The sequence below is a fragment of the Pteropus medius genome, unplaced genomic scaffold (genome assembly GCF_902729225.1).
Source record: "Pteropus medius unplaced genomic scaffold, Ma_sr-lr_union100, whole genome shotgun sequence".
In the NCBI taxonomy this organism is placed as follows: domain Eukaryota; kingdom Metazoa; phylum Chordata; class Mammalia; order Chiroptera; family Pteropodidae; genus Pteropus; species Pteropus medius.
Genome location: NW_024355206.1, coordinates 2,680,246 through 2,703,231, shown reverse-complemented (window position 1 = coordinate 2,703,231; position 22,986 = coordinate 2,680,246). Strand labels below are relative to the sequence as shown.

At 53.5% G+C, this 22,986-nt stretch overlaps 1 protein-coding gene across 2 annotated transcripts in view; it reads right to left on the bottom strand.

Annotated features, from left to right (window-relative positions):
- The window catches only part of ACAN (aggrecan), a 47,493-nt gene that overhangs the window by 4,894 nt on the left and 19,613 nt on the right, over positions 1-22,986 (bottom strand). The window contains exons 3-14 of one of the 2 annotated variants that reach the window (XM_039858210.1): positions 20,927-21,310; positions 19,868-20,042; positions 19,181-19,308; positions 17,507-17,800; positions 15,806-16,210; positions 14,836-15,010; positions 14,182-14,309; positions 12,601-12,894; positions 10,612-10,827; positions 9,467-10,053; positions 6,789-9,018; positions 1,258-1,371 (exon numbers count right to left, since the gene is read on the bottom strand). In XM_039858210.1, the coding sequence (XP_039714144.1) occupies positions 1,258-1,371; positions 6,789-9,018; positions 9,467-10,053; positions 10,612-10,827; positions 12,601-12,894; positions 14,182-14,309; positions 14,836-15,010; positions 15,806-16,210; positions 17,507-17,800; positions 19,181-19,308; positions 19,868-20,042; positions 20,927-21,310 (5,130 nt within the window). The remainder of the gene's footprint in view (positions 1-1,257; positions 1,372-6,788; positions 9,019-9,466; positions 10,054-10,611; positions 10,828-12,600; positions 12,895-14,181; positions 14,310-14,835; positions 15,011-15,805; positions 16,211-17,506; positions 17,801-19,180; positions 19,309-19,867; positions 20,043-20,926; positions 21,311-22,986) is intronic. The other variant, XM_039858211.1, reaches the window with a different exon arrangement.

Genomic DNA, 22,986 nt, shown 5'->3' with positions numbered 1-22,986 from the left:
TTTCTTGGGGTCTTGGGGTGAAGGCGGAGGGTGGGAGGCTGCAGGGGAAGAGAAGGATTCAGGCCTTTTCTTCCACAAGCCTTAAAGTCCTCCACTAGTCTGTGACCTTGGCAGTGCGTCCAAGACACATGCAATCCAAAACTACCTCCCACACTGCTTAGGACCAAAGGAAGACTTCCCAGGAGTTTCAACTGCTTTATGGAAGCTTCTGGATGTCCAACCTGAGAGTTTATTAAAAATGGTTTTAGGACCCCGCACACTTCCGGTTCGACACGGGCCATTGTTACTAGCAGTCATAAGCCCCATCTTCCCCGTTCTGAGCTGGGATGGCCCCGAGATCCAGGAGGATGGGGGAGACTATGAGGCACCAACGGTGAGCGAGCTGAGGGCTCGGTCTGGCCCCGGGGGCTTCCTGGCACACAGCTCCCCTCGGCAGAGCCTGGCCCCGGTATAGAAGCAGAGGAGGTGAAACTTAGCTGCTGCCCCTGACAACAAGGCTCTGTTCTCTCTGGCTAGCCATTTGCCTTGCACGAGGGAGGGAGAAAGGGAGTGTGGACGGAGCGGCATTGACATGGCAGCTGTCACAGTGGTGATGCGGAGAAGGTGACATGCAGCAGTCCCTGCTCATGCATGACCTCGGCATGCTGGTGACATGAGAGCTCTCAGGCAGACAAACCATAGCTCTTGCCAGAGAAGAAGAGGAAGGCAGCTGGCCAGTGTGGCACGGTGGCTCCCAAGGCCATGGAGGGGCCACCAAGTTCCCATGGGCAATCCAGCAGGCAGACACATTCCGGTGACCATGCAGGGACGATCCGTGGCTGTCATCCAGAGCGAGAACCAATTACTCCCACCCATAGCCTCATTCAAGACAAATGCAGGGCATCGGCTCTGTCCTCTTAGTTTGATGCATGCACCGACCTTGGTGGCATCAGCGGGTCTGCAAACCCTGGAGAAGGTTAGTGTTTTAAAGGTCCCTCAGCACCCCCCCTTCCAAAGTACAGGCTGGCCCGGCCTATGTGTCTCTCCTGGGGTCAGATCAGCCAATGCCCCAGAGAGGTGGGTTTTCATGGGGAACAGCGAGAGAAGGAATAGGAGTGAGTAGGGTGGACTTCTCAGTTGTGGCCCCTGGAATGGCTGTCTGGATGGGCTGTGGGGGGCGCCAGCCAGGGCCTAGAGCCTGCGGTTAGAAGGGAAGGGTGAGGGAGGAGGAGGGAGTGCAGCAGTTAGTAACATTAGCTGAAGCCGAGACGGCCGTACCGATCTCACACAGGTCCCCTCGGTAGCTGGGAAGGCATAAGCATGTGAAAGAGTCGATGGCATCCACGCAGGTGGCTCCATTCAGACAAGGGCTTGAGAGGCACTCATCAAGGTCTGCAAGAAACCAAGGGCCACCATTAGGACTCCTGCCGGCAACTCCAGCTTCGCAAGCACGGCAGCCTCTTTATGGGCGGCCAGCCCTGCGGCTCTCCAGAGGCCTGGGAGGGGTGGCTGGATTTCCTAAGAACCGTTGCTGCTGCTGCTGCCGCCGCCATCTTGGAGTGCAGAGCCAAAGATCCAACACAGGTTTTCTGGGATGTGACTCTTGGTTGGCAAGGCTGAGCATTGGAGCCCGGTTTCCCAGCGGGTGACAAACTCGGGTGCTGCTGAAGCCAGATGCCTCGCGTGAGAGGGAGCACAGAGTTCTTCCAAGACGCCTTCTCTTGTGACTCTTTCAAGAAGCCGAGGGGTCCGAACTGGTTCTAAACGTGGCAGCGAGCAGGGACTCTGGAAGTCAAGTTCGTGCAGCTCTTTCTTTTCCTTGCTTCTTCTGTAGTTATGAACCAAGGAAAGAGGGCCGTGCAGCACTAGAATGAACACGTGGTCTGTAGATTACAGGGCCACGAGAAAATGGCAGCACGGACTATCTGCATGAGACTCATTAAAATTTGGGGGTTGCAGACACTGTTTTTGTCTACAGTAAATAAGATCCTAGAGTATCGTGTGAAGCTAAAGCCAGCATTGTTCTCTCTGGGGGGAGGGACGGAAAGCCAGCCCAACGCTTCCCCCCGTAATCTCCTTCCAGCTTACAGCCCCTGAACGTGGACATCTCGGAGAGTCACAGCTTCTAGTGGGGCTCCATCCTGGCTGGTGGGAGACCAGCGCTTGAAGCCTGAGAGGCACTTAATAAATGGCTGCTCACCAGCACCAGCCTGGGACACAGCCAGGTCCTTGTCAGCCTCTTCTTCTCAGGCAGGCTCTTTCCTTCTGTTCTGTTCCAAGATCTCCTTTCCGGTTCAGCGTCTTTGCGGGGCTCGAACTGCTAAGTCACTGGCCTTTACATCAAATTTTCCTCCCTCCATTCGCTAAGGTGAGAACTGAATCTCCTAACCTGGTCTTTTTGCATCTTTCTGAGAAGCCAGGTACCTAGAGCGTCTCTTCTACTCCCTTCGCGTTTGTACGCCAAAGGCTCCTGCTGTTTCTTCGTTTGGGAACATGATAGAAGTTATTGTGAAGCTCCTCTTCCCAGGAGATCATAAAAGTCTGCAATAAATGGCTCCCACTGTTCATGGGGGCATCACGATACGTGGCTCAGCCTGGTTGGTATGTGCACCTGTGTTCATATAACCTTCAGGACTCGATGTGCCCAGCGGTGGTCTCCACGTGAGCGGCATCCTAAATATGTTCCAGGACTTAGTTCTTATTCTCTCATAAGAGCAGATTAGACCTTAAAGTCAGTCCTCTGATGAGAAGGCCAAAGCAGGTTCTTCTGGATTCTTTGGCTAGTGGCTACTAGACGCTTCTAGGTAAGAGCTGGGTCTGTGCAATGGGTAGCCTGAAAATCTCCAGGCCTCAGGCAGCTCTCTCTTGCCACGAAGTTCTTAACTTCATCCCAGAGACTGCACAGCATGGACCAGAAAGCAACAGTTCCAAGTCCCAAGCAAAACCAAAATGCATGAGGAACGGGCTGAAATCCCGGCACGCACCAGGATTCCCAGCAGCAGCAGTAGCAGCAATAGTAGGTGAGGCCGGTTGGCCGGGCGGAAGCTGGGGGCGGCTCTCCTGCTTCGGGAAAACGACTGTTCTCCCTTGTCCATTAGCGTCATTACGGGAGGTGGGAAGCACTGGGCAAGGGGGTATTAAGCAAATGTAGGCGCTAAAGCAGTTGTATAGAGCGGGGACAGGAGCGGCCTCTGGCCAGCCCACGGGGGAGAAAGCAGGAAAGGTGGAGGCCCCAAGGGAGGCCAGGCCAGGTGGCTTCTAGGTGTTCCAGCGGTCACATCGCCTGCCCCCAGGAGCATGAGATCCGGCGAGCAGTGCGTTGTTTTCCTTCTGTGTTTGGCCAGGGCAGAACATCTGAGAAGGTGGTGGGGACCAAAACTGAAGGAACCAGTTCCTGGGCTCAGAAACTGTTTTGTGCAGAGCCCTGGAGTCCCAGACGAGGACAGAGAAGGGCCACAGTCCTCAAGACCAGAGAGCCCATGGCTGGCACTGGGGCATTTAGAGAGGCCAAGAGTCAGCACTTCCAGCAGTAGGAAGAGGGCGAGTGTCCCATGTGGTCCCTCTTCCTCCTGCTGTGTGTCTCACTGGCCGCTCGGGCCTGTGATGCCTCAGCTCTTCTTCCTTGACCTGGAAGAGCCCCTCTTGCCCTGCGATGCCACCTCTTCCTGTGAAGGGCGGGCAGGACATTGCTCCTCTTCTGGAACCACTGGAGGAGTTGGGCTGGGCCCTACTAGGAGGCAGAGTGGGGGATCCCTGACGAGGTGGTAGCAGGCAGAACACGAGAAGGGCTCTGGGCAATGGGCGGACTACACGAAGGAAGAGCGGTAGGAGAGGGTACCAGGATCTCCCAAGAATCTTTTCCGAGCCAGATGCTGTGTCTCAAGCACACGTTATCCCCCACCAACATCCCTGTGGCACGAATGTCATTGTACCATTTTACAGGTAAGGGAACAAGTGAAGTGACTAAGCTCCTCACAGAGCTGTCTGGAAAGAAATCGTAGGAAAGAAAGCCTTTTAAAAATACATGATTAGAGAAAGGCTGCCCTTACTGTAGATTAGTTAAGGTCTCTTGTCACCTGCTTCTAATTTCAGGGTTCTGGGACTTGAGCCTTGTGGTGACTTTTGATACCAGCATCACATTTTTGCTTCAAGTATCAGGTTGGGGAAGGGGATGCTAAGAATAAAGGGGTGTCAAAAGATACTAAGAGAGGGTAAAGGGGTTCCTGCCCTGGTGGCTGCCCCAGTCCCCGAAGTCCTGTTGGGTTCTGAGTCTGTTTCTCGCTGACCCAGGCTAAGCTGGCCGACTGAGCTGAGCGCCGTAACACTTCATTCAAGTCAGGTGCCCTGGGGCTCTCCACTCGCATACCCAGAGGGAGGGAGGAGGTGTATGCAGACCTGGTATGGTGTCCGCCAGGGATGGGCAGAGCCCTTTCCAGCGCACACTGAGGACTCTGGGCCTGGCTAGCTGGAAAGCACACATAGGGTCTCCCCAAGTGTCTTTCAGGTACACTTCTCCCAAGTCAGAGGCCGTGGAAAGGAACAGTCCCTGGGATCACTATGGCCCAGTGGAAAACACCATACCTTCGGCCAAGGCCAGGACCCTCTCTGGCCTCAGTCACGGCCCCCATATGTGGGCAATGGCAGACGCCAGGGTGGGAAGAGTGACCAGATGTCCACCGTGGTGCCTGTGTATCTATACGTACATAGATACCTCCTGGAGAAGTGCCAAGCGTATAGCATATTCATATTGCATAAATATATAATATGTTGTACGGTGTTAATTTGCACATATGTTAATGTACATGGAAACACAGAAGTCTTCTTGGTGTGTAATGCACAGCTGCTGGTGGACAGCTGCCCGGAAGGGGTTGCCTGGTAGTGGCTGTTTTTCTCAGGACTCACAGCTCTGATTTTGCACCTGTCCTAGGACTGAAGGTCTTATCTTTCCTGAAAGATCCTGATTTCTGATTTCCCGACTTTGGACAGAGGTGAGGGGGAGGGTGTGGGGGCAGTGCAGAGCCAACCTAAGAATATGAGCTTGGAGGTAACTGGGTGTTTCTTCCCTCAAGGACGTGAGGTTGATGAGATGGCATGCGCTCATGGCCACCGGCCTCCAAGTGTTCAAGGAATGACAGGGAGATTCTATCACCTTGTTCTGGAGGCCACATCCAATCGGAGGATTCCCCCAGGCTCCTCACCAGCTGCTTCCACAGGCTGCTTGACCCCTGGCTAAGGACAAACCGAGGCCTGAGGGTGGTGGATACACAGTGGCAGGGCATCACTGGGTCACAGCTGACTGCAGCTGTGAATTCTGAAGCTGGGGGTGATAAGCACTGTCTGTATCATTTCCTTCGGGGTGAGAGGGGGACCCAAACTCCACCCAGACCCAGGCCTGCAGGGGACTGCAGGGGCTTTCCTGGAGAGGTTTGCTCTGCACGATGCAAGACAGCCCCTCAGAGTGTGCCTCCCAGCATCCGTGGGCTGTGTCGTAACGGGGTGTATCCTATACACAGCCTCATTCGACATTTCTTTGAAGCTGCTCTTTTTATCTGCAAATTCAAGCACACTTTCCTTTCTACGAACAATCATTGGCTCGACAAAAAACTACTTCTCATTTTAGTTACTTGATTATTTTTTCTCTTAAACTATTATGTAGAATAGATGCTCTAGAAAGATGTGCCATGTTTTTCTTGAGTTCTACCCCTACACATCATTGTGTACCTCTGCTTCCCGGTCTGAGAAGCCTGGGCCTCAGCTGACCTTGGTCACTCTTCCCTCCTACAGTCCTTTCTGGGGATGAAGGAGGCCCCTCCCTCCCCTGTCTGCATTCCCTACCCCAATGAGGCTCTTACCTATGTCGCAGTGCTCACCAGGGTAGCCAGGGGGGCACAGGCATATGACATGTCCCTCCGTCTCCTGGCAGGTCCCAGTGCCACAAGGCTCCTCGGCACAGGACCTGGCAGGAGCTGCAACCCCCAGGGAGAGGCTGAGCATTAAGAATCTAGAGCCTCCGAGCCCTCGAGGTCTGGGCATGAGGTCTCCCAAGCTCATGAGGCGGACTTTGGGTCAACACATTTGCGAGGACTCTGTCCCCCTGGTCACCTGGCCATAGCACCTGGGGGCAAGGCTCTCTGACTCAGACAGATCTCTCAGCAGACAGGGAGGTGCAAGCGATCCCAAAGCGAAAAGCAATGGGACAGGATCAGCTCCCGGTGCCTGGTGCTGGGGCGGTATTGAGGTGAGACAATCACTACAGTACAGAGCAGTCACTCATACCAGGACTAGGGTGGGGACGCAGGGTCTAAGGTCAGGACTCGGCCAAAACGACACTTCGTCATTCCTTAAACTGTGCAGGTTTGAACCCTGCACAAAGTACATATTTGGTTCAGTAGGTTCATTCTCTCATCATCTCATCCTCATTCCTTGGGAAGGGGACAGGAACAGAATTTTCACACCGTATAAATACTCATGCTTCCCTCTCCCGGTGCCAAGTACAAATAGTTCCCATATAAATGTTCTCATGATGTGACTTCAGTGCGACGGTAACAATCACTAATCGTTATGAGCATGTACTGTGCGTAAAGTATGATGCCAAGTGCTTGTTTCATATGGATTTATCTGCTGTTTAACCTTCCCTGGTACTATTCCTATTTTACAGATAAGGATCAGAGAGGTTAAGAAACCTGCCTGAGGCTGCACAGCTAACCTGTGGGGAGCTGTGCTCAGAACCTTGAATCTACAGTGTCTCCTGCTATGTTACGGTCAGAACTATCCAAAAACATTTAAAAGAAAAAAAATCCCAACAGTACCTGCAGTGGTTGCCTCCGAGTCCTTTGTCTCTTCTAGGGAAGCTGGGATGGAAGCGTCTGTTGGGGTGGTGGCTGTTTCGGCTGTTCGGGTCTCTTCTGAGTGCAAGGGGCTTGAGGATTCTATTTCTAAATGCGCCTCTGCAGGGCGCTCGGTCTGCTGGGTCCATTCAAACTCTGGGACGCTGGTGCTGATGACAACATCCAGCCCTGAGGCGTGACCAGACAGGTCTCCGCTGATTTCAGTCCTTTCTCCAGAAGCCACAGGAGTGGCCGAAGGCCAGCCCGATGTCTCTGCACCCACATCATAGGTGGTGGTCGATGCTCCACTCATTTCCGGTGGGGTCGAGCCCTCCCTGGGTCCTTCTTGAAAGGCTGAGGTGGTACCGCTCACTCCCAAGCCTGAGGCTCTCTCCAGATCAGCTTCATGGAAGGCAGAGGTGGTTTCACTCAGATCGGGGGACCAGGAAGCTCCTCCACTGGCCTCAGGAGCAGCAGACACCCCCACCCCAGCCTCAGGATAGGCAGAGGTCTCGCTGCTGGATTCTGGGATTGATGACGCTTCTATCCCAGAACCGGGGAGCCTTGATGTAGCTCCACTGATGTCCCCAGATGCAGAGGCTTCACTGCTGGACTCAAAAAGTTGGGGGGTTTGTGTCAAAGGGGGTCTCTGGCCGAGTTCCTGGGAAACAGTTGGTTCTGTAACACCCTCTATGAACTCAGAAGTGATTAAAGTAACTTCTGGAAGTCCTGAGGCCTCCCCACTGGTGCTCGTGGCTGCAGAGGATTCCCCACTCACATCGCTGGTACCAGAAAAGTCCCCGCTAAAATACGGAGTACTTGATGGTGCTCCACTGGGCTCTACCAGCCCGGATTGCAGCCCGCTTAGGTCCAGAAATCCTGAATGGTCTCCAGACATATCTGGCGCTCCAGAATGGGCACCGCTGAGTTCCAGAACGCCTGAAGGCCCTTCTCCTGCTTCTTGGGCTGTTGGAGGCTGGGTTACAGATTCCACCAAAGTCCTGTCTACAAGAGAGATGGTGGGGAAACCCGATGAAAGTCCACTGCCATCATATGCTCCTGAGGGCAGGCTGCTCCCAATCTCAGCTCCAGAGGCTTCTCCGCTGACTTCGGCTACTCCGCTTGGTAGGCCGCTGAATTCTGGGGGCTGGGATGTAAACCCACTGGAGTCGATTGCTCCAGAAGACTGTCCACTGACATCTACTATCCCGGATGTGCTCGAGGGGTCTGTTTCCCCGGAAGGGAGGCCGCTGAGTTCCACAGACCCTAAACCTTCTTCTTCTTTAAATGTAGTTGGAGTCACTTCGATCAAACTGGTGTCCACAAATGTGATGCCAGAAGGTTCGCCACTACCACTCATGGCACTGGACACCAGGTCAGGGATTCCAGAGGTTGTCCCACTGAACTCTGGCAACCCTGACGGCTGCCCACTGAGATCGGGGACCCCAGATGTTCCTCCACTCAGGTCGGTTATGCCAAATGGTTGACCACTGCCAAAGAGAACTCCAGAAGCTTCTCCACTGACTTCTGGTTGTCCGGAGGGCAGTCCACTGAACTCGGTCACTCCAGATGTCTCCCCAGGAAACCCTGATGGCTTCCCACTGACCTCAAAAAGCCCCGATGTTCCCCCACTGATGTCAGGAAACCCTGATGGTTGTCCGCTGACACCAAAGAGTCCAGATGTTTCCCCACTGATGTCAGGAGACCCAGATGCCTGGCCACTGAGTCCAGCTCCTGAAGGGAGTCCACTGGCTCCCCCACTAACATCCAACTCACTGAACGGCAGCCCAGATACTTCTCCAGCACCACTGATGCCAATGGTTCCCCTCCCTTCCAGTTCACCTGGAGTGGTGGCTGTGACCACTTCCACCAACGTAGTATCCACTAGGGAGATGGTGGGGAACCCAGATGGAAGTCCACTCAAGTCAGGCAGGCCAGAAGATGGGCCACTTCCAAGGTCCATTCCAGAATACTCACCACTAAGTCCAGAGGGAAGGCCACTTGCTTCTGGAGCCTGCCCACTTCCTAGAGTTTCAGAAGGTATTCTGCCAAAGTCCAAGGCTCCAGAAGCTGACCCAATCAAGTCTTCTTTTCCAGAAGGAAGTCCACTGACGTCCTCTACTCCAGAGGCAGAGGTCTCCACGTGACCCTCTCCTCCAGAAGGAAGTCCACCGATGTCCTCTACTCCAGAGGCAGAGGTCTCTAAATGACCCTCTCCTCCAGAAGGAAGTCACTGACGTCTCCTCTACTCCAGAGCGAAGTCTGCTCTAAGCCAACCCTCTCCTCCAGAAGGAGATCACACGCGTCCTCTCTCTCCAAGGCAGAGATTCTAAAGCCAGCCAGAGGAGAATCCTGTGCTACTCTACTCTGTATATGGCAAGTAGGGGGAGATTCTAATGACCCTCTCTCTCCTCCAGAAGGAAGAGTCACTGATGTCTTGCTCCCAGAGGCAGAGATCCACATCTGACCACTCTCCTCCAGAAGGGGGGCGTCTCCCTACTCAGGGCAGGAGGAGATGCCGTGACCTCTCCCTGGAAGAGAGTCACTGACGTCCTCTCTCCTCCCAAAGTGAAGTCTCTCCTACAAACTCTCTCCAGGAAGGAAGAATCCCCACCAATGTCTCTGCTCCATGACTTGTGAAGAGACCTCGTAATGACCACCTCTCCTCCAGAAGGAAGTCCACCAATGTCCTCTACTCCAGAAGCAGAGGTCTCTAAATGACCCTCTCCTCCAGAAGGAAGTCCACTGACGTCCTCTACTCCAGAGGCAGTGGCTCCTGGACCTTCGCCAGAAGGAAGTCCACTGAGGTCCTCTACTCCAGAGACAGAGCCCTCTAGGCCCTCACTTCCAGAGGGCAGCCCACCAACTTCAGAAGTGTTGGACCACGTAATTTTATATTCATCCCCTGAGGCCAGTCCACTTCCCAGAGGCAGGCCCGAGCCCACTGTAGAGGTGAGACCACTGGAGTCAAGGTCTTCCGAGGGCTGCCCACTCAAGTCCAGGGGCCCCAAGGCTTCTCCACTGCCTGTGAAGTCACCACTGATTTCTGGTGCCCCAGATGTCTCCCCAGAGCCTGGTAGCTCTGTCCTGCTGGGAACTGGGGGTGAAGGTGTGAACGGCTCCTCTGAGGGGAACAGCTCCTCTGAGGGGGACGGCTCCTCCGAGGCCAAGGGCACTTCTGTTGCAGAAGGGCCTTCTGTGCTCTCCAGTGTTGCTGCATTAGTGGGAGGCCACGTAGCGGGGATCCCTGGAGGAAAGGAGGAAGAATGATGAGGTGTGGGTTTAGTAACTCTGCCCCGATTTAAGCTCATGCAGAGAAGCTGAATTCCATTCCCTCTACAGCAAAACCTTCCTCTCAAGAGCTCAGAGATGTGTTCGGATATTTCCTAATGGAACTTTGCACAGTGTCTCTAGAAGGAGAGGGGGAAGGGACCAGGAAACTCCCCACCACCCTGAGGCTGTGCATTGTGAGATTTTAGGGGGCACCATCCACACAACCTACTGGATGTGGAGGCCTGGCTACTACTGAAGACAATCCAGGTCATCTTTCAGGTACTTCTACATCATCTCATTTATCTAAATCCATGCTTCTCAAAGCCTGGGCTCTGGACCCACAGCACCAGCGCTGCCTGTAGGCTTGATAGAAAAGCAAATTCTCAGACCCCACCCTGCCCCACTGATTCAGAGACAGTGGGGCACAGCACAGTGTGACTTGAGAAGCCCTCCCAATGATGCTGACACTTCCCTGAGTGTGAGAATCATTCTTCTAAACACAGCCCTCTGAGGCCGAGAAGGCCCCACAGACCTGGCAATGGGTAAGTGCCCGCTGGGGTGTAGGCTGATTCCCATGCCGTCTGGTTTTCTGGCTCAATGGTGAAATCTCGGATTGCAGTCGTCTCTTCCCCTAAGGGGACAGCAGCCACACCAGGTCCCACTTGGGTCACTATCCAGTCTTCTAAGTCGGACGGTGATGTAGGTGTGCTACCCTCCTCTTCGCCTGGAGGGGGTGCAGCTGAGACACCTAAAGGGGATGTGGGTGGTGAGAAGTCCTTCTTTACCAGTGACCCATCCCAGCTGGCCCTTCTTGAGGGGACCTGGGGGACTCTGAGGTGGGCCAGGCCTGTGCAAGAGCCTTGCTGGGTCTCTCCCCACCACCTCCACCCTGCAGTCCAGCAAGACCACCTTTGGCCTCCTCGATTTATAAGAGCCATTCGCATCAGCTATACACTATTGATATACACATGCCATCAACACTGTATGTCAGGGTGGTCTGGGGCATCTCTTCTATAGAATTTAACATACACATTGGGCGTTACTTAAAAGCTTTATGTATATAAAAGCATTTTATCCCATAACAGCCTTATGAGATCGATACTATTACAGATGGGGAAACCGAGGCACAGAGTTACGTGACTTGCCTAGGGTCAGCGGTTTATAAGTGGCAGATCTAGTCTTTGAATTCAACCAAGTATCTGGTGCTGGACTCCATGCTGTCAATTACTGCCCGATGTTGCCTTTCTTGGGGGACAGAAATTAGGTTCCAAGTGCATCAGTATCAAAAACAGGAGAGTGCTATTTAAAATCCATGAAGCCATCCTGTGACCGCAGGGTAGAGGTAGGATTCGCCCACTGGGGAAACCAGGAGTGGGCTTGGTAAGAAAGGAAGCCGACTGTCTCAGTTACATAAAGGGCTGAGTTCACGGAACGTTGTGGGTGGTGGTGGGGTGCATGGCTGGGAATTTACTTGGGGGGCAAAATGGCTTGGTTTCTGCTGCCCAGAGCAGGAAGAAGGGCGAGAGCCTCACTGAATCCTTTGAGAAAGGACTGGCCTTCTTGAGGTTGGCAGAGTGGGGCTGAACTTTCTTTCAATTGGGTTTAAAAGGTGACCCTGGAAATCTGGGAAACTTGTGCACAGTCAGGCTTTTTTTTTTCATTAACTTTCTTCTGAAATAATAGATTCAAGGGAAGTTACAAAGACGTTCAGTTTTGATGTATAGTATGTAACATATGGCACAAGCTGTTACTACAATCTATATTCTGGTCAGTGCACCCAGGCTCAAGCACCCTGTGAGAACCCATCCGATCAGAGCCCAGCAATGCCTTGGACACGGCCTGGCCATGTTCACTGAGTAGTTTGATGACATCACTCTCAGAACTGTGACTGCAATGGATGGTTGATATGGCAGCGTGTGTCCTCAGCATGGGCTGATTTAAAATGTGAATTTTTAGTGCTTAGTGAAGAATAAGAGAATCATTTGACTAAACTCGTCACCAAAATATTTACGAGTGGGAATTTGATAAGGGTGTACAAATTAAAACAGTATACATATATGTGCTATTGATTTATGAGAATAAAGCTCAGAACACGTATTGAGCATTTACTATGTCCCGGGCACTATGCCAAGTGTTTCCATGCACGATCCCAGCGAATCCTGACAGCAACTCTTTGAAGTAGGAACTACAATTTTATAGATGAAGTAGAGGAACAGAGAGGTTAAGGGACTTGCCCAAGGTCACACAGCTACTAAGCAGCAGAGTCGCAATGAAAATTCAGGTATGCCTGGGTTTAGAATTCTTACTCACTTCTCTCTACTTGTTTCTGGGAAACTTCCGATGGGTGCATCTACCTGGGGGTTACAGCCTCGCTCCAGAGCTGCCCCTGCACCAGAGGAACTGACTTTTTCCTCCTGGCTCCAATGGATGGAGACAGTGGACAGGGGCCAGGAGGGGTCAGCCCTGGGGAGTCATCTGCCCAAGCAGAAGTGGGGGCTGGAGGAGAGGTGAGGACACATACCTCGGAAGCAGAAGGCGTGGTGCCGGGACAGCGGGTCGAGGAGGCCTGTCTGGTTGGGGTAGAGGTAGACGGTTCTCACGCCGGGCTTGTCCCCGCCACAGGCGGGCCGAGGGGTGACTATGGGGTAGCGGAGGCTGCCGTCGGCCAGCCAGCCAGCATAGCACTTGTCCAGGCCGAGGCTCCAGGCGGCATAGAGCTGGCCCGTGGAGGCCAGTGTGGCATTTTGGGATTCACAGAACTCCAGGGCTTCCTGGAAGGTGAACTGTTCCTGGCGTGTGGCAAAGAAGACCTCCCCTGGGGGCAGAGGCAGGTGGCAGTGTGACCTTTTCCGCCCAAGGCCAGGGCAGCCCTTGCTCATGCAGGGGAAGGGCTCCCTCCGCCCCACTCCTCAGCCCTACTCATGGGGTGGGACACCTGCCCTGACACAAAGACCCTGCCCAGCCCAAGAACGCCTCTCTTTGATCACTCCCCCTAAGATCTCCTCAGGCACTGGGAAATGGGGTGACCAACGGGGATGTCCCAGGAGTTGGGACTTTCAGTGCTAAAACCAGCAAAGTCGCAGCCTACCCGAGATGAGTTAGGTACTCTGCATTTCCTCCACCCTTCCTTCCTAGATTCTCCAGTCACACTCAGGCACCCCCTCCCCTGGCTAAGAGAGGAACCCCTGGGGCACGCTCACATGCTCCTGTGCTCCCCTACATCACAGCACTTATCAGCAAGCACTGTCAATGCTGGGGCCCATACCTGTACCCCACCCCCACCCTGTAAACTCGTCAAGGGCAGCGGGCAGGCCTTGTAACCACTGCTGTAGGGTGGGTCCCAGTACCTAGACTCTACCCAGGGGCCTGTCAGATCTGGGGGAAAGGAGTCCACATATACTGAACACCTGCTTGGTGCCAGGCACTTTTCATACACGTTGAATATTTTTAAAAAGCCTTTGATATGAACATAATTCAGCTCCATTTTACAGAGGAGGAAACCGAGGACTAAAGAGGTGACATAATTTATTCAGGTCCTGAGGCGAGCGAGTGGCAATGCTGACATCTTTACAGAATATCAGCATTTCCAAAATTGGGTTCAGTGGAACAGTAATTTGGTGATTTTAATTGAAATGAAAGAAATGGGATAAAATAAAAATAAAGGATCCGTGGTTAAGTAAGCTTAGGCAATGCCTTGGTAAGCAGAGTTAAATAGGTTTCTCTTTTGTTTTTACTGCAGGACTTCTCAGAGCCTTTGATTTGTTCACGTGCATTGGGACTCTCCAAGAGGCAAATGTGGATAAATATATATATATATTTATATATATATATGTTTATAAAAAAATATATATAGATATATTTATCCACAGAACTCATTGCTTTTTTAAGAAGCTAATGCTCCCCTGCAATGCTGGAGGAATCCATATAAACCACCTGGGAAGGAGAGAAGGCCTTGAGCTGAGCGAGGGGCTGGGTGGGCCTTCTTTCTTGACTGGGCTCCTGGGTGACAGCAGGGGTAGGTGGTGGATTCCCACTCTCCTTTTTGTCTCCCTATCAGCCCTCTGCCCATCTGGGGCCCAAAATATAAGAACAGGGCCTGTACCCTCAAGCTTGTCCACGTAGCAGTAGACATCATAGGTTTCCGATGGCGGGCGCACGCCATACGTCCTGACCCCAGGGCTGCTGTCCTTGTCGCCCACACACGGGGTCCGCGGGCTCACAATGGGGTATCTGCAAAGGAGGGTGGGAGGGGTGGATGAGAACCCGTTCCAGGGTTGGGGGATGCAGGGCCAAGGGTGAGGCTGGTAGGCCACCCTGGGGGAGGGTCTTTGGTTGTCCAGTGGCATTCAAACCAGCAAGGAGCCCCTCATACTGGGCGAAGGATCTGGGGGACCCTGGGGGATTCCTAGCTTCAGAATAGAGCCCACTGCATGGAAGGGCACTGGGTCAAGCTGGAAGGGACCTGGGGGGGTGGGGCTCAAAGGACGGGGTCTTCCTCTCTGTCCATTGGGTGGAAATGACCAAGGACACAGAACGTCACCCAGGGCCCTTCCTTAACCGCTCCCAACATGCTTCAGGTCTGGGGGAGAAACTAAGAGCAGCCATGAATTAATGAAGTCACCGATGAATTAATGAATCAACCCGCAGTGTAGCGCGTGTGCGCTCTGTGCTGGGCGCCGGGCCAGGATGTGGCTCCGCCGTCCTGACCTGTCAAGGTTGAGTTTGGGCTGGGAGGGGAGCCCGGCAGGTCCTTCACCTGACGGTCTGGTCCTGCAACCAGCCGGCGTCACACTGCTCGTAGCCCGCTTCGTAGGCGGCCTGCAGCTGCTCGGGCGAGGCGATGACCGCTCCGGTGCGCAGGCAGGCCTGCCGCGCCTCCTCGTAGGTCAGTGAGTAGCGGGCAGAGCCCGGGCGGTAGTGGAACACGACTCCTGGCGAGGAGGACGGGGAAGGAAGGAGACACATGGTAGACTCAGGACATGGACCGGGTGCCCCCATGCCGGTGCCCCTGGTGCCGGGTTCTCGAGGCTTCGTGGGCCCCAAGGGAGCTCTGGCCCCTTGAGGAATGACCTCCCTTCATCCCCTCCTTCCTTCCCTGCTTCTGATCCCATTCCCAGCCAATGTGGACAATGAAACTTAAATGATTTACGATTTTTATTATGCCAGAAAATTTCCTTCTTCTTACAACTCCCTTTCCCCAACTATTTAAACATATACATATCATTCTTAGCTTACGGGCTGTATGAAAGCAGGTGGCAAGCTGCATTTAGCCTGCAGATTGTATGTAATTTTCGAACCCCTGTCCTGGAGAGCCGCCCAGTACGGTAGTTCTCAAGTGGCTCTATTCTGTGGAGATGCCCGACTGGGCGAGGAAGGCCCTGGACCGAAAAGCCCCGGTTCTCCATTCCACTTCGCCTAGACCCCTGTATCTGCCTGATACACACGCACACACACGCGCGCGTGCGCGCGAACACACACACACACACACACGTTACCACCCACGACTTCATCTGAAGGAAATGCTTTGCGGCAAAAGAGGGTGAACGTCACTGGTCTGGCCTGTCCCCTTTGTTGTACAAACAAGGAGAGCCAAGTTTGAGTAGAGAGAGGCTTGTCCCAGGTCCAGGTCAAGATGAAGGCATAGACCCCCAGACCAAGTTCTCGGTATATGCTCCCCCTCCATCCCCACACTGCTCCACGTAGCCCCGTGAGGAGTGGGCACTTACCTCCGGGCAATCGTGGCCGCCCAGGGACCTCAGCTGCACCTGGGGCTGCAGTCACCTGCACGACGTGGTCCTCGCTGGTAAAAGCCGTGGCGGGGCCCAGGCCAGGTGTGGACTCCTCAGGAACGGCCCAGGGCCCAGTGGCCTCTTCAGTCCCACTCTCGGCCTCAGGGATGGCAGTGGCCTCCACGTCGGGGACCAATGTGAAGGGTTCCTCAGGCTCCAGGGCAGTCGGGGAGCCGTGAAAGATGGGCTTCATGGTCAAGATCACGTTGCCTTGGGCTTCGCCCTCTGTGACGTTCCGGGACAGGGGCAGCTCCACATCGGGCCAGGTCACTGTCTGGACAGTGATGTCCTCTTCACCGCCCACCCCAAAGAAGTTTTCTGGGATGTCCACAAAGTCTTCACCTGGAACAGGGACAAAGACAAGCTTTAGCCACTCAGCCTGGGGCTGGCTCGAGGGAGGTGAGCACTGACCGGCTCCACTCCTCCCCTGCTAGGAAAGGAAAACACCTGCCGTGTGCCTGGCACTTTGCTGGGCCCCTTGTGGGGTCCTCTTCTATTCGACTAGTCGTTACAGGGGTCTCCACGGGTTCCAGATTGCAAAAGAACGCCAAGTCATCGTAGCACAAGACGTTGACCCATCAGCTCAGTGCCAATAAAACCAGTCCTGCTCCAACATTCTTCCCTGATCAATGCCAGCCGCCTCCTCACTTATCCCTTGAGCCCCTTGTTGACCATCTGATGTTGTAACCAGTCGATGGGACAATGTAAATCAGATACAAAGGGAAACTGAAAAATCTCACCAAAGCTGCAGGGGCTCACGAAATTGATGAAACATGAGAGAACTACTTGCGTCAGGCCTGAAAAGGTGAGGGTCTGGCAGAAACCAGCTAGTTCTAAAGAGAAAATCCACGAGGGTGTCATGTCTCCAAAAAGAGTGGTTAGAATATTGAAAGGGCGAGAGAGGCTTTGGGAGAAATCCTAATTATTTTTGCAAAAGTAACCCTCTTCCTGTAAGATCCGACCGTGAAAGCCGAATATGAAACGAGCCAGGCCACTGTGCTGTCACCGATTTTATCATAAAATTGATGCAACTTCATATTGTTTTTTTGCCCCTCTAAGAACTAGCACTTAATCATAATTATAGCCCAGATTGTGTAAAGTAGAAGATAAAAAGCTTACTTGAAAAAGTTTTAGACTCCATTTTCAAAACAAAATGCCTGTCAAAACTTTTCCCCCATTCTTTTCAAAAACACTTTGGCGCATTCAATGTAAGTGCATTCACTCTCCAGGGCAGATAACAGTGCTCCTGTGGGGGTGTGGTCTCCTATCAGGCCCCACCATTTTCCATGTGGTGCCAGCTCCCCAACTGACAGATGAGAAAAGTGAGGCTCAGGGCCTTGTCTTTCTAATGGTTACACAGGAGCAGGTGGCAGGACTGGGACTGGGATTCAAGCCGGAGAAAACACGGACTCTAAACTCATCCTTCTAACCTCGTTCTGGGCGGGCAAGACGAGGCTGCAAATACTGCAGCCTCCAGCAACTCTGAATTAGCTCTCGTAGAAACCAGTGGAAAAGGGGGTGCTAAAACTCAGTGGCCCCGTGAAGAGGTAAAAACCAGCCCCCTATTCTAAGATCTCTTCCTCTGGGCCACGATTACGGTGGCGTGAGCCCCCTTCCGGCCTCCAGCCCCAGCCGCACCTGTGTAGCAGATGGCGTCGTAGCGAGATGAGGGGTCCGGGTAGCCTGTCTGGTTGGCATGCAGATAGACGGTCCTCACACCTAGGAGGTTGCCCCCACAGTTGGGCCGGGCCTTGGAGATGGGGTAGCGCACGCTGCGGTCGGCCAGCCAGCCAGCACTGCACATGTCCATGCCGCTCTGCCAGGCCAGGTACAGTTGGCCCGTGGTGGCCAGCCGGGCGCCCAGACGCCGGCATTCATTGGCGGCCTCCTGGAAGGTGAACTTCTCTGGAGACGTCGCATAAAAGACCTCACCTGTGAAGGACACAGCCAGCAGGGTAAAGATCTTCCACTCACTGCCCTGTGTCCCCAGGGAGGTACCTCATGTACCTGTATCTCAGATCCTGCCCTCCACTTCCTATGGGCTTTTGGGCAGGGTAACATCGATTTCCTCAAATAGGGGGACCAAGAAAGAAGCTGCCCGAATAACCAGGACATGGGGAAAGCATAGGGCAAATGTCAGGCCCAGGATGAAATATTCCTGCTCAGAGCATCTCTGCTCCTCACTTTGCTGGGGAACTGCCCACCACTAGGGCGCCATGCCTATGAGATAAGCATCACCCACTCAAGCGATCCTTTTAAGAAATTCAAATTCTGATGGAAGAGCAGACATCAGACTGTATCCCTTAGGGCAGGGGTCTCTCGGCCCCGAAGCATCCACAAGGGCATTAGTGGGGCCTGTAAGCTCTCTTCACTATTTCCAAAAACCTGACAAGGTTATGCCAGGGGTAGGGGTAGGGGTTGGGCAATGGGCATCGAACCTGGGGATAGCCCTGGTTGTCTCTGCTCAGTGATGGCTCTGATTGGCCATTGTATTTGTCTTCTGTTAGCCAAAAATGGGAACACAAATACTTGTTACTTGAGAATGAGGAAAGGGGGCCATAGTGGCGAGAAAGCTGGGGACTGTCCCTGCCTCAGAACGAACCAGGTTGTCACTCTTTTTTTCTCTGGCCCTAAGGAAGCTGTGAGCTTGGTGGGGGCCGAGGTGGCAGAGGCCGGAATACATAAGGGTACACATGGGGAAAGGATTGTCATCCACATGCTGGGGTAATGGGTAGCTCTGATTGTGACTAAAAATTAGTGCCCTTTACAAACCAGAGAAAGATTCTAGGTTCCTTCTTGCTAGCCCTCCTGTTGGTTCCTTCCCAAACCAGCCCATTGGAATGGCCTGGGCAGGGCTGGGGGCTGGCAGTAGGAAAGCTGAGAGAGGGTGGATGGACAGCCAGCTCTCCTGGCATCTATAATTCTGATGTGCCCAGCATGGAGTGGCCTGGGGTGTCCTTTGTGAAGGTGACAAGGTTGGGTTAGGCTTTGATGGTGCAGTGGACCTTGGGACAGTGATGGATGCTCAGAGCAGCAGGGGTCCTGGCTGGGAGGGGCTCTCCCAGCTGAGAGACAAGCAACAAACAGTCTTGGGCCCAGTGGTGGCATTGAAAAGTTTGCAGGAGCCTGGGACCACTGGGGCCTATAGGCCCAACTCCTCCCCCCCATTCTCACTGGGCATGGCAGGGAGGGTGGAGTATGTGGTGCCCTGGGTTAGCGCCCTGCCCCAAAGGAGGTCCTCAGGATTTCAAGAGTCAGGAGGGTGAAGGGGATGGAAAGGGATCCCCTGGGAAAGGGGTAGGGTGGCCTCACCCTCCATCTCCTCGGCGAAGCAGTACACATCATAGGTCTCATTGGTGTCTCGGATGCCATAGGTTCTCACACCGGGAAACTCGTCTTTGTCCCCATAGCAACCTTCCCGTGGAATGTGGATGGGATATCTGCCAGGAACACAAAGTAGAAGGTGTGACACTAAGGGACAGAGCAGGCCTGTGTCCTGTGCCCTTGTATTCTCCTCCCTTGTGGGAGGATGCGGTGACTTGCTGATGCGTTTGCTGGTGTCGGCCTTGAATGTGTACACTCTTTGTTTTCACAGGTTTTCTCCAGCTTTATTGAGATGCGCATTTTCACAGCTATTGGTGATTAAAGGCAGCCCACTGGATATTTATTGAATATTTACTGAATGTTTCTTGGCACCAAGTATGTTCTATCAGGAGACTACCAACCTTTACTATGAAAGGCCAGATAGGAAATATTTTAGGTTTTGGAAGAGTGATGATGTGTCATTTGCATGGAGAGAATGCTCCTGTCAGACAAAGCGGCTAGCAGCCACTCACTCCATTGCAGGTCAGAAGAACAAGGATCTGGGACCTAGAGTTGGCCATGGCTTCCTCTTGCCCCAACCTGGGCTGGCCATAGTGTCACAGTGGCAGCAGCTCAGTGCTGGTCAACGTGCCAGCCCATCGTCCTCCCCTCCCCGCTGGAGGCCTGGGGGCTCACCTGACGGTCTGGTCGGCCAGCCAGCCGGCGTCACACTGGTGGAAGCCGTCCTCATAGGCGGCCAGCAGCTGCTCGGGTGTGGCGATGATGGCGCTGTTCTGCAGGCAGGCTCGCTGAGCCCTGTCGAAGTCCAGGGTGTAGCGCGTGGAGATGGCTCTGTAATGGAACACAATGCCTGCAAGACAGGCGCGGGCCAGAGAGCAGGTCAGGCACAGCCTCCCATGACTGAGGTCCTCGCAGAATTAGAGCAGTAGTCACAGGGACCTTGGAGTCATCTGGTCTCGGCCTCTAGCTGCTGCGTGGATCCCCTTCCCACACCTGCACGTGGTCCTTCCGCCTTTGCAGGCATACCTGCAGTGATGGGGAACTCACTACCCACAGGGCTTCTTTTTTGAATACCTATGATAATTCTGATACTCAGAAAGTTCTCTGAATCGAACTAAAATCTGCCTCCTTATAATTTTTCTTGTCACACCAGGACCGCACGTTGGCTTTGGGGAAAGAGACACTGAGAGTCCCGCGTACCCTCAGCCATGGGAGCCCCGTGTAAGGCACCCCCAGGAGTGGACTGTCTCCCAACAAGAAAAGTCTGGTGCTGACCAAAGTTCTGAAGCCAACCAAGGGCACAACTATTCTTTCTGGGCCATCGAGAGAAAGGGGACCGGGGATCTTCATCCCTTTCTTGGGTTTCTGGAACTGAAGATGGGGGTGGGGAGGTGGGGGAAGGAAAAGCCACCTGGATGAGGAGTCGGAAGGCTGCCCTGGCTCCCATCCAGGGCAGCTCCAGGCAAGTCACTCAGCCTCAGTTTGCTTGTCTGTGCAATGAGGATGATCACAAGGCCCTCAGAATCACGGGATCGTTGCAAAGGACAGACTGTCATTTCCACGTGACTGTGGCCAGGAACTATTCAATCCCCTCAAAGTCCAGAGAGAATGATATCACCAGGTCTCTGTCACAGTTGGGTCTGAGTAATTTGACGGAGGTGCAAATTACTCATGGGGAAGACACCTTTCTGGTTCTTTCCACAGGTCAACCAGTGTCCCTGGGGAGGCTCTCACCTTTCACCACGACCTCCAGGGTGGCCTCGCTGTCCTCGATGCCGTGTATCACCTCGCAGCGGTAGACCCCAGAGTCATTGGAGCGCAGGCTCTGAATTTCCAAGGTGGCGTCGCTGGGGATGGCGGGATAGTTGGGCAGCGAGACCTTGTCCTGGTAGGCACTGTTGACCCGCACCTGTCCTTCAGTGGCCACCAGCAGCACCACCTCCTTCTCCTTGGAAATGCGGCTCCACTTGATTCTTGGGGCGAGGGGGGCGGTGGAGGGGGCGGTGGTCACAGGATGCATGGGGTCGATGAAATAGCAGGGGATGGTGAGGGAGGTCCCCAGGAGGACCCGCACGGGGGATGGTTCGGGGATGCTGACACTCAGTGAGTTGTCAGGGTCTGCGGGAGAGAGGTGGGGCGGCGGGTGAGAGACAGACTCGTTAGTGCCTGGAGAGGACGAAGCAGCCTACCTGTCAGCATTTCTGGAAATGACAAAATCCAATAAGCCTGTCTATGTCTGTGATGAGGGGAGCTCTGCACTATACAGAATTCCCAGGAAGCCTTGCAATACCCCTTCCAGAGCAGCGTTCTTCAAGACCCCTGGTGTCTGCACCTGAAGACAGGAGCTACGGAGCCAGGAAAGGGTTGCTGGGAAGGGCAGGGGGAACTTCAGAGCTGAGACCGCCTCTGTCTCAAACTGGGGTGCCTCAGGGGATGCCACGCCATAGGATAAACATGACCCATCTCCTCAGAATGACAGCTTGAGATCTTGGGGGAAATTATTTTGGGATAGAAAAATTATTATGAGGAAGGGGAAAAAAAAATCAATACATCTTAAAAAGCTAAGAGATAAAACTTCAGAAATAGGTCCCCCATGAGGAGGTCTGCCTTGGGCTCCATCCTGACTTTGTTGGGGAACTGGGGGGCCCAGCTGAAGAAGCATCGAGAAGATCAGACATTTAAGTTTTCAAAGAGTCCAATGGGGATGGCGGTGGGATACGACCAGGCTCTAGAAAAAAATCATACAGAGTATTGGTAGGGACGTCGCTGCATGTTTACCGAATCCCGTTAGAAGTAAAAGGTCTTCCTGGAGTGGGAAAGAAAGAGCTTTTGAAAAAAATAGCACCTTTCATAGTGAGTCACACACTTACGGAATCCTTTTTCCCAGACGAGGCTACAGGTTGAACATAAAAATGTCTCAGATATTTGTGGGTGGTAGGTACATAACAGGGCAAGGAAAGGGGGGAGCCAGGAATGTTTGGGGTCCAGCCCTAACCTTTTGATGTCCTGGGCAGTCACCATCAGGCTCTTCCACAAAAATCTCCCTTTGAAAGCTCAGCCCTAGCTCCATGACCCAGCATGGTGGTCCTCTTGGGAGAGCCGAAAGTGATGGCGGTGCCCAGCTCTGCCGTTTTTGAAGGTCTCCACCAACCCTAGTGAACTGGTTTGACTGTGTGGGCAAACCACTGCAGGTTTACAGCCAGGGGCTGGGTATTTGTGGGTCCCAGAGCAAGAGGACAAATGGAGACTCAGATACCATATGTCTAAATATTTCAAAGTTATAAATCAAGCACACAGGTCGTTAAATAAAATATGTTCTATCTTCCTAATTTACAATGATAACTTTCAAAATGAAAGGCCAGATTCAAATGTAGCAATTCTTGGGTTCCCTGGGGCTTGGCATTGGGATGTGGTGTCCAGTTGGGGGGTTGGGAGCCAAGCCCCCTTCTTTTCCCATCACTACTTTGCACGGTGAGGGGACTGTGTTGATCCCAGCCCTCACACCCAGCTTTGCCCATACCCCATACAAACAGTCACCCTTTTACCTCTCCCTCGGGCCTAGGGGTGGCTCACACCAGGGGCATGACCCCCATAGAGGAGGAACCCATGTGGTACTAGTGGCTCGAGTCCACTCGGGCAGGGAAGTTTGGGCGTTCCTAGGTACCCAGAGTGCGGTCTAAAGGGGGCACATCGGTCTGGGTAGACATGTCTTGTTGTCCCTAAAGACTCTTCACCCTTTAGGGAGCATCAGGGCTGGAGGAGGGTCACTGGTGGGGGGCTCTAAAGTGCATGGG